Source organism: Punica granatum, chromosome 1 (assembly GCF_007655135.1).
Source record: "Punica granatum isolate Tunisia-2019 chromosome 1, ASM765513v2, whole genome shotgun sequence".
In the NCBI taxonomy this organism is placed as follows: domain Eukaryota; kingdom Viridiplantae; phylum Streptophyta; class Magnoliopsida; order Myrtales; family Lythraceae; genus Punica; species Punica granatum.
Genome location: NC_045127.1, coordinates 53,187,421 through 53,199,192, shown reverse-complemented (window position 1 = coordinate 53,199,192; position 11,772 = coordinate 53,187,421). Strand labels below are relative to the sequence as shown.

The following is an 11,772-nucleotide window of genomic DNA, read 5'->3' as shown; positions in this document are numbered from 1 at the left end:
TGTTTTCTTATTTGTCTAGGTCTGATTCTTCAATCATGCGGTTCTTTAATGCAGTTTGACAATTATCTGTACTGGACACTGGTACGGCCACCTCCCACATTTCCCATTAGTAAAATCATTGATTGTTCATGCTGTTATCGTCAATGCTTAACCGACGTATCCCGGCACGGTTCTTGGATTCGTACTGTGATTCCCTTTGGAATTATGAGGATTCATAGTCATTGTCACTCGGTTTTGTCCATGATTGGGTAGCTCTAGTCCATATCCTGTCGAGTCAGTAAGGCTCGTATCGTTACCGATTGTCTGTTCAGCACCCCAACGTACATTATGTTTGCTTTAATAAAATCTATTTACTAATGACAAAAAAAAAGTCAGATTAAATCGCAGCCTCATTATTACCCAACAAAAAGTAAAGAAAAAGCCAATGTGTTTAAGTACATGGTGAGGTACAGCTCCTTTGAGGACGCAAAATTCAAGAAGGTGGAAAAAGATTGTCCCTTCTTCTTCTTCTTCTTTTTTGGTTAGGATGCCCAAATTTCAATTTCAGAAGCAGCTGTATTTGATCCAAGTCCATGCCCTATTGCACAAGTGGGCACTCCTGCTAAAAATGGAGTTTTCCGGGTATCCGAATTCAAGTAGTGACAGTGCAATTGAGAAAAAACAAGGATAGCAATCCGAATTCAAGCAGTGACATTGCAAATTGAAAAAAGCAAGGATAGCGATCCGAATTCAAGTAGTGACATTGCAACTTGAGAAAAACAAGGATGGCCCAGTCTAGAATCCAGTTGGAAAAAAACTTGACCAAGGTAAGTCCCTGTCATGAAATTCATCACGTCGACTGAAAATTTCACCATTCCAGCGGTAGTCGATGTACATATCGATTGTTCCGTCAAGTGTTCAATCGGCTTGTAAGAATGGCCTTAGCCCGATTCTCGACAAAATCCAGGAGATTACACTGACCGTAAAATGAGGGGGGGGGGGGGGGGGGGGGGGGGGGGCGACCATATAAGAGTAAAAGCAAAGCATACAGAGTGGCAATTGAGAAGAAGGCTGAGAGCAGGGCATGCCCCTCCAGCTAAAGGGCATTAAAAATCCGCTTCCCCCCCCCCCCCCCCTTTCAGTTTCCCACTTCTTATATATACCCCAAAATTTATATTTAAAAAAATATCATTTTCTGCATTTTATTTTTACACAAAATAAATAAATAATTAGATCAATAAATTAATAAAGATCCAATAACTAAGGGTACCCTTCATTTTTTAATCAATTCTCTGATCAAAATTTTCCTCACGAAAAAGCAAATCAGCTGCTTTCAAAGTGCGATGGCTCATCTCAATAGCTGCCCCACCGACTTCCGTACTACGCCACGGACAATTAGGTCGTACCTCTTTACACCGTTACACGTACTCTCCCATCCCATTTCCCGAATTATTACATGGTCTTAGTTCATTTATTCACCCTAACCAACATCACATAACATATGAAAAGTGCTCCACCCCAGCAGAAGAAAAAGAATTTTGCTTTTCGCATTCATCGAATCCTTTTGGCATTTCGCTCGTGCTCTTAGACCACCTACAAGTTTTGTGCCAATTTCATTTATAAATACAGGTACCCCATCCCTCCTCCCGCACCACCATTCCATTGCAAGTACTTAGAAAATTTGAGCACTCTGTCCCCTCTCTTCCTCTCTCTCTCTCTCTCTCCCCCCTATTCTTCCTCTTTAACCCATGAGAGAAGGACTGGTCAGTCCAGTATCAAGATCGAGAAGTCTAACAGCAGCCGATGATGGAGAGCCCGGATCTTTCGCCGCCGCATGTCGACGCCTCCAGGCCTTCGCTGGGGTTCCCTCTGGGCACTGCCCTGCTCCTCATCATCATCTTCAGCCTCAGTGGGATCTTCTCCTGCTGCTACCACTGGGACAAGCTCCGGTCCCTCCGCCGTTCCTACTCCGATGAAGCTGATCCCGAGTACGACCCCGAGCAGCCTCCATCGAAGCCTATAGCCGCAAACTTGGTAAGTCGACGATCATACACGCAACTGCTCTGTTTCGTGAATTACATTAACTTCCATTAAGAGACATAATTTCTTGATTTTTTTTTTTGTGGGAAATTGACTGTTTTCCTTTTGATTTCCCGGGTTCTGCAGGATTTGCATAAGGAAGATGGCCAGAGTTTGCCAGTGCTAATGCCGGGGGACGTGGTCCCGAAGTTCATCGCGCTGCCATGCCCGTGCGAGCCGCTGAAAGAGGAGAAGTTGGCCCCGACAGCTCCGAAGCCGCCTCCTAAGCTTCCTCGAATAGCTGTCCCTCTGTACTAGCAGAAATTCAGTGTCTGTATATATCATATCATATCATATATTTAACATGAGATCGAACCAAATTAATCGTTTAGTCGAGATTCGTAGCGATTTCTTGTCCATTTGAGATTGATTTCTTGTGCTTCTTGGGAGTTGACACGCATGGACTCTTTGAGATTCTGAAACTGTATATCGTGACCAAATGGAGTCCGCAGTTTCCATTTCTGAGAAAGATTATATGATGATATGGTGAAATTTCAGAAAGCCACATTAATGATTTGTGTATGTCAAGAAATCTTCCCTTTTACCCTAAAGTCTCGCTTGGTCAGTCAAATTGGACTTTGAAGCATGTCGTTGAAATTTGCCTAATTAATTTTTTTTCCATAATATTTGCACATCGCTGTGCTGTTTCTTTAATCATTAAGATTTAACATTACCCGGTCGAGATAATATATAAAATGTTTTGTTCACAATCACATGATGGAGAAGGGCAATTATGAATACTTGAGAGATGGGTTTATTTTTATAATTTACGAAACTCTGTGCTCGTTATTGTTACTTTTTTTTTTATCAAGACAAAAAAAATAATATATTTTTTTGGGATTAGGACGAGACGAGATTGATAATATCATAAATTACTAGTCTTGAATGTTCCAAGCTTCTATGGTCAATTCAGAGAGGAGGCAGACATGACAAACATCTGATTTTGTGTGCCATCAAGAATCTACTTATCATCTCCTCAAAAAATTGCAGAGCACAAATAATAAAATATATAGATAAATTGCTTTAATGGCGCAAAAATCTCGAATTCGTAAGAAACATTTTGCTCTTCAGGGGTGGGCGAGGAAGGGAAACTTGACCAGATATACACATTAACATTTTACTCCTGACTGACGAAACTGTTTCTGGAAACTTTCCTACTTTTTTCGGAAATTACAATTCATTTTCATCGACTGTTTCCCCTAATGTTGTGTTTTTTATAAATTAAAGACTCATAGATCTTGCTTGGGGGCTTTCGGTTTCGAGTTGAGTTGTCGACAATGGCGTGTGAAGTGAAAGAAAATGGATACAATGCAGCATTCACTTGTGGTGGAACAGAATGGACAGAAGCAGAGGGTGGGCCGCCCTCTGTGTGCGTGTGCGCGCGTCAAAAATTAGGTAACAATAGCGTCCTAATGCCCTTTTTGTTGCAACTAAACCTGTAAAGTCTCCCGATGCCCATTCGCTACTTCAAGTAGTGACCGATCCGCGAATCACCGCTTTCAGATATGTTGGGTGCGTGGCGCCTGTGGCTATTTACGAACCTCTGTAGCTAATCATAGGACGACATTGCCAATCTTGAACTGATAAGGCCGGCATCTGGGCTAGCCTTTCTTATGGCAGAGCAGCGAGTTCTTTTCGGACACTCCCGTCGCAAGATTGATCGATTTACCTCTCCGAGGCTTGTCAATTTTGATCCGGATGTCAGGGCTAATTTACCCAACTAACAATGTTTTCTTTAATAGAGCTGTGGATTTGCATAAATAAAAAGGGAAAGAGGGGCAAAAGGGCATGTGTGCAATCACTGTTAGCCACTAAATGATGTGGTCTGCCATATGCCTATTGAATCAAATCAAGGGAAGTTCAGCAGCCAAGGATCCAAATCCTAATCCCAAAAGGCAGATTTCCATACTCATTAGGGACTTCATTATTATTATTATTATTATTATTATTTTTGGGTAATTCCCTCTAATTTTTCCCACAGATATGAGATATCTGCTCCACCCAAATAATTAAATGGACATCGACAAAAGATAATAATGCAAACATTATCGCCAGTTTAAACTTTTAGATGGACCATATACGGATTCTTCTTACAGTGTTAGTTCTTCGTCGAGCCGAGAATTCTCAGTGGCCTGTGCATATAAAATATTCTCTAAAACGTAACATATGGAAAAATAATCGAGATGCTGCTACAAGGAATCTGAAGATCATGTTAATTATCCTATGATATCCTGCGATTAGTTTCGTGATTCGATTATTTTGGGTTACTTCTCTTCTTTTACTAATTTAAGTGCTAATAAGTGAAGATTGCTTTTTCAGAATGTCCAAGATATCGTGCAGATGGAATATCAATATTAATTTACGGAAGTGAGATGGTTTACGCGATTCGGCGCTTGTTCTCATTATGTAATGTCTCGAGTTCGAATATTGTGAATGTAAAATGTTCATGTTGTGAGAGTTTTACCACTTAACGGACCAACCTCGCGCGACTGGATTAGACGAGTTTCATCGAGTTTCCAAATAACATGGATCATGCCGAAAAAAAAAAAAATCAATATTAACTCAATATCAAGAAAAGGCAGCACCAACGACACATAATCCCCATGGATAACAGCGTATAAATATTGACCCCACTTATGTCATCATCCCCACCCATTAATTAATTAATATAATAATGTGTCCTTCTCATGTCCTAATTTCACTGTGCCCAAAAGTTCGCCAGAAAATTCTCCCGTCCTGCAGAGGCAGGCGTCTTTTCATGCTTCTTTCTTTCCTCAAATAAAGAGGGTTGATGTGTATATGTACATATGTACGAATACAAAGAATGGAAAAATCTTTCTTATATAAATGTTAATGGTTAGGTGATTCAATTACACTATCGGATGATTACAATTGTTCCTTGAGTGTATGTTATTATCTTTCAGGTCTTGGAAATTTAGGACTAATACTCTTTATTGCTACTTCTATGATTTATTGTGTCGTCAAGTTCAGACTGCATACGCTTACATATATAAAAGAAAGTTCAGTCTGCATGTATAAGGAATTGTAACTTTAATCTTAAGAATTCACCTTATATATTTGATGATACCCCAATTTATTTTCCTGTCCTTTTATTGAGTGAATTCTAGGAATCTGCCATCCGTGCATGGTAAGTACCACGAACAGATGAGAATGAAAAGGCGAGTTTGCATCATCATTTGATTTAGAACCTAGAGATTCTGAGTACAACTGTTACCAGAGAAATTTTCTGCACCTCTGTACATTATCTCTCCTATTTACCATTTTCTAGAATCACAGCGGCTATCATTTGTATCTAATAATATAAAAAAAAACAAAGAAGTACGAGTTATCACTTGAATCTGATTAATTAAAAAATGGCAAACACTAGAGTATATGCCTAATTGAACTGTTGAACAGAGGCTCACGTCAAGTAGAGATACAAAAAAGCGATCGCGCACGTGCAAAACGCTCAAAGATTAGTATGCACAATTTAGTGATTATTATCTATAGGATTAGGGAATCCCAACGGGTTTGGTCTAGTGATTAAGGTGCGACCCAATCCTGAGTTCGAATCCCCTTTGAGTCACCGGAGTGCCTTTGGCGTGATTACCTGCTCTGTGCGTCGCCGATAGTTCACAGAGTCCCGGGGCCTGAACACCCCGAATTAGCCAAAAAAAAAAATCTATTGGACTAAGGGAATGACTTGACCTTATTAACTGTAACAACATTTGATGGGTGGCAATAGATTCTTCTTTGTGGAATTTCATCAATGAGCTAATATATTTCAAACTGTTCTGCCCGGGGAGAAGTTGGCACCGTCTGGTGTACTGAAAGATTGTACTCTGTTTCCGTGAGGGAAGGGGTCAGATCCATCCACAGTATTTTGTGGAAGTGCACCTCCCGACACCTTTTTCCATGGGGCCATTCTCACTTTTGCTCCGCTCATTGTATTGTGTATTGATTTGACTATTCTCGTTCAATCTTTGATGATGATGACCCCGCCATTTTTATTAGGATTAATGATTAAAAAAAAACATCAACTTTGATATTTTTTAATTTTGTCACGAATTTATTTTTTGACCAAAAAAAATACGAATTTTAATTTTCTTGTCAACAGTTATCTGTATCATTTTTCATTAATTTTGTTGATGTGGTGAAAAATGATGACTTCGTGACAAATGGAGTCACGCTATGAAATTATAAAAAATTTTAAAAAATAGAGAAATGCTTTGATCGGAAAAAGGATGAGGGCCTCGTAACTCTGATTGGAGCTGCGGTGACCTTGGAGGGCGTTGGCTACCACAATCAGGGGTGGTGACCGAGATTGAAGCCCTACTTACTTAAATCGGGAGAATCCCCAAGGGTGGAGGTTGGGATCGAGACTCCACCCGCCGAAATAGGGAGAACCTCCAATTTGAGGATTCTCTCGATTTCGCCCGTCCACCATTCCCCTAATTAGGTTTGTCGGTACCTTCTAGGGTCATCAACGACCCTAATCGGGGACGGTGGCTCACCCTTTCTCCGATCAATGCCGTTCTCACCTTTTTTTTCCCTTTATTTTTTTTAAATTTTTACAGAAGTGGCATGACACCATTTACGGTGTACATATCGTTTTTTACCAAGTCAGCAAAATGAATAGAAAATAGTACAAATACCTAACGTGATAAGAAAATCAAAATTTACGCCTTTTTTTTTCGTAATAAAATTTGTATCAATTTTAAAAATGGTCAAATTCATACTTTTTTTTTTTTGAGTTATTAATCCCTTTTTGTTAACATTGATAGATAGCGATAGAGAGAGAAAGAGTGCACTATTGTCTGTATGTAGTACATTGCCCGGTTTCCAGCAAAGCAGTTTCATTCCCCATCATTCTATTATTCTATATATAATATCTCTTCTGGTATTACCAAAGATGGGATTCAATTATGAATGAATATCCTCATAACAAAAAAAAAAAGGTGGTCTTCTGGTATTACCACAGATGGGAGGAGGGAAAAACAGAGATTAACAAACCATCAGGGTATATTATCGGAATATAATGTTGTATATAGTTATTATACATATCCGTGTTAAACAAAATGAAAATGGAAATCAGCCCTGTGGGAGATGAAATCAATCTGCAGCCGGAAAAGGCTATTCCGGCAGCCATGGCAGGGACAACAATTTGTATTTCACGGTATTTCATGATCATATGGATTGATTGAATGAAGTGGGTGCTTGATTCTTTCAATGTCCTAGTGCATAAACAAAAGGAATTAGCGCACCCTCCGTAAGTTAACTCGCTTATCGTCTTGCTCCTTAAATTATTACCCATATAAGCAAAAACATAATAAATTTTTTATTTTTTTCCGGAAATGAACTTTTGCAATTCACAATCGGACATGTAGAAGCAACCAAGGTAACATGAGTTCTTTCCTTTTAACCTTCTTCTTCTTGTTCTTCGTCTTTTTTTTTTCCTCCCCCTTCTTCTTTTGGTCACAGAGAGCGAAAGAAGTGGAAGCCCATATATTATAAATGCAATGTTCTTCGGAATTTCAGAAAATGACAAACTGGTTCAGTTTTTTTGACAATATCCCTTCTTATTTAACATATATACAAATTTTATGATGTACAGATATATAAATAAACTATTAAGTCCATAAATATTGACAAATGGTGGCCTAATAATATCTTCTACTTAAATTATAATATGGAGGATCAATCAGACAGACCTTTGAAACTCAACTGCCCAACCACTTTAAAATCTTCTGTTCTGTCTTCTTGTTTTCCCTGCAAAACAACGTCTTCCCTGCGAGTACATGTATATGTATATATATACACGCACACAGACAGCATCAGGGGGGCCCCCATTAAAGTAAGCAAACGCACATTATTGTCCAATCTGCCTCACCCCATAAAATATTCTCTACATTTTAAGAGAAGTATATATATATATATATATATGTAATTATATTAGGATATTTGATGGAAAAAAAACTTGAAAAGTAGGGTAAATGACCAAAAAAGAAAAATAAACGTACGGATGATGAGCGAAGGCTTATAAATAAGCAAATATTGGGGAGCCTCTGCAGTGGCAGTGCCAGTGCAGCACCCAAAACAAAAAACTACATGGGGTCCAAACGAAAGGAACAGGAACAAACAACTATAATGGTGGGTTTCATTTCATTTCAAAGTGGTCTTATCCCAACAGTTGTCTGCTGACGTACGTAACCTTCGATTTTTCTCGTTTCTTCTCTCTTCCAGCCATCCCTCCAGATCATATTAACTACCAAGTTTAATTAATTAAATCTGCTAATTAACTATGTTTTACATCGGAATTAAACTGGCCTATGAATCTCTCAGGTGGTGGTCGAATCCACAACTGATTGTATGTACGTCCTTCTCGAGTAATTAGGAAGGTATGCCTCTGATTCAGCAAAAAAATGAAAGGGATGCCTCTGGCCTGAAAAGCAGTGAGAAAAAGGAAGGCAGGAAATTTGATGTTAATAAGCCAAGGATTAGGGTCTTCATCAGGTGTTTAATCAAGGCCCCCGTGTCACTCTATTATTGATTATATATATAGGGTTTTGGGGGTACATGATTATGTCTTTCATTAATGGCTAAAACGGTCCAATCCAGGATATCCCTGGGATTTTGCTTGCATACATCATTAGAGCAATTTTGAAAATCTAATCCATTTGTCACTTTATAGTTTGTTTTCACATTTGCTTGTAGAATTTGTGCAGATGTATATATGTACATATAGAACATACTTAAAGGTGTATTGTATTTCATTATTATTTTTTCAGTGTAATCTTATGTATGTTTATATATACTATATAGTCTGATACCCATAAAAAAACAAATAAACAAATAAACAAAAAAAGGTACTGTATAGTCTGTACTGCATACGTTGGATAAATGGGTGAATGTGGCCGGATGATGTTTGGACCTAATTAAAGTTTCTTGCTTATTCACTCCGTTAATCCATTGATAACTTTGTTCCTCTTTCTATATCTAAAACCCACGGCATGCATTTTAATTGTTAAGTTTGAAGGATTAGCGGAAATAATGGAAGGATCATTGCCTTCTTACAACTAAACTATTCATCGGTTTGAATTTCCTTGCCCGTAAAGCTCTTACCGAAGCATTCTACATCTATCAAGTTAGAGTCTTATTCAGTTCCATAAATCACTGCGATATTCATATATGGTCTGAATTCAGCATAATTTTATTAATCAATTACCGTATAATCGCTAGCGCATGTGTGTAAGCATATGAAAGCACATATATATCTGATTGCATGTGGGTCTATCTATGGTGGCGTTCACCTGACTTTCATCTTACTGATAGATCCAGTAACTAGTATAGAAAGTTTGAGCAAGTATATAAACATTTTCTCGAGACAATTTATTAATCATCGGTTGCGTGCAAGTATTGCAGTATCAATTGCGAAATAAATGTCTTTGAAAGTTCATGCGCTCCTCATACGGATCAGCACTATGATTTACATGTGACGGGGATAGTTTTTCAGGGATTACGACATTCAGGGTGCTGTATATCACTCGTATTAGCGCGTTCAAGCCTGGTCCAGAAATTTCCTGCATGCTCAAGGCTTCAGCAATTTCTAAATCGATAGAAGATGCATCCGGGGGTAACAGTATATCCTGTTAGAGAAAGAATCACTGGTAAACAAAAGTATATAGATGTTTTTGTTATGGGTTTCACTTAGGATAAGTAGCGGGTGATGTGATGGAAATTCTTGGTCATAATAATGGGGGTGTTCTAGTGGAAATCCTAGTAGAAAAGTTAGGTATATGTTAGAGAAAGCAGTACAAGCTGGGACATTATCTCATATTCCACATCTTCATTTCTTGTTATATTGCATGGTTTTGTGCTTTTCCAAGTGAATTAGCTCAAAACCAGACCAGATGTATGCCATATAAAGAAAGATACATAATGTAAAGTCACCCAAGCTTTCTACCAAGAAGACCAACACAACCTCTTCAAACTCTTTTCTCATGTTTTATCTCTAGTTTCCGCAAAAACAAAATTCGGTGAAGAAAAGAACCAGCAAGATTAACTTAGTCAAGTGCGTATGAGTAGTTATTTTCATCCATTTCCGACAAGATTAACTTACTCATAGGTGGTGGCGGAACACATCTGAAGAGGTCAATTCATCTATGGGCTTAAGAATCAGGAAACATAAAACGACCATTCAAGAGGTGTTTATTCGCTTTATATGCAGTCTGCGCGAATTTGTGATCATTTGAAAACGGCACATCGTCTTGTGGGAGAGGGGAGTCCTTGGGTCTTATGGAAGTTTTCCGGTATGGGATTCTTATAATACAGACGATTGGCTTCTGTTTATACATGTACTTGAGCTCAAAAGTGGGAGATGGAGAAGAGTTATGGCTTCCATGAAAAATAGAACTAACAATATGTGAGCTATTCTTTTTTTTTTTTTTCCTTTTCTTTCTTTCTTTCTTCTAACGAAAATGATATGATATATGATTAAAAAAAGGGCGAAAATCAATTAGGCAGATAAGGCCAAAGTGAACAGGTCATATCCCTTTTCGTTAGATGATGCAGTGTTTGGTGGGCAAAGCAAACGATTCCTCAATTTGCATTGATTGGGATGCTTATAACTAGTATGTTTTGTGTTTAACTCGATTCTACCAATAACAAAATAAAATAATTCATATAAAGTCAAAGGGTGAATTCCATATATAAACATTTGTATCACTTCATTATAATATAAAGTCAAAGGATGTGGTTCACCGCTTGATTCAAATGGTTAACAATGTTTTGTCTTTTTCAAAATCAAAATCTAATTTTAAAATATTATTAAGCAAACGTATTATTAATCTTATTTAATTTAATGTACATATCTGCATTAATTGGAATTGCAATTTTCCACTGTGTCGATCCTTTTCGACAAATTTTAACTGTGCGTTTGGTTTCAAAGTTAAAGTAATTTTGATTTTGATCGTGAAAAAGGACAAATGAGATAAGATTATAAATTTAACTTAGGAAATGTATTTTTTATTGTATAGTATATTGAATTAAAGTTAAAGTTAAAATTTTTGTGATTTTAACTTTAAACATACTTTTAGTTTTCTGTCTACGCTATCGTTAGCAAAGATTCCTTTACTCCGAACAAATGTTTTAGCTGCATATATATATATATGTATGTATGTCCGGGAATAAAAGAAGTTCACATTAATCTCGGGCTTCTTGTTTCTGTGGTCTGATATCGTCCTAGGATATATCCACGGCGCACAACTAAAGGTAACACGTAAGAAAGTACGTACTTTTTAGCTCGGCGAATTAAATTAAGTCAATAAATTAGTTCAAGATTCCGGGAATGTCTTTGTATACATATTTATATTTATATCCCAAATGCCTTAATTGTCAGGTTCAATCACAGTTGAATAAAATGTATATAACCCTATCCGATGATTGTGCTCCAGCGAGATCACGTACTTTTCCTTTTCTCTTGTCACAAATACTTAGGGTGCATTTGGTTTCAGAATTAAAGTAATTTTGATTTTGATTGTAAAAAAAAAAAATAATTATGTAGTGTGTTGAGTTAAAGTTACAGTTAAAATTTTTGACTTGGAAAATGTGTATTTTTATTGTGTAGTGTGTTGAGTTAAAGTTAAAGTTAAAAATTTTGTGATTTTAATTGCGAAACCAAACGGAGTATTAAAATCTATATACTCTGCGCATATA

The 11,772-nt window shown here is 37.5% G+C and overlaps 1 protein-coding gene across 1 annotated transcript; it reads left to right on the top strand.

Annotated features, from left to right (window-relative positions):
* Positions 1-1,509: 1,509 nt before the first annotated feature.
* Positions 1,510-2,580, top strand: LOC116211732 (uncharacterized protein At5g65660-like). Its single transcript, XM_031546272.1, has 2 exons — positions 1,510-2,013; positions 2,146-2,580. Exons 1-2 carry the CDS (start codon positions 1,783-1,785, stop codon positions 2,314-2,316), a joined length of 402 nt encoding a protein of 133 aa, XP_031402132.1. The 5' UTR covers positions 1,510-1,782; the 3' UTR covers positions 2,317-2,580.
* The last annotated feature ends 9,192 nt before the right edge of the window (positions 2,581-11,772 follow it).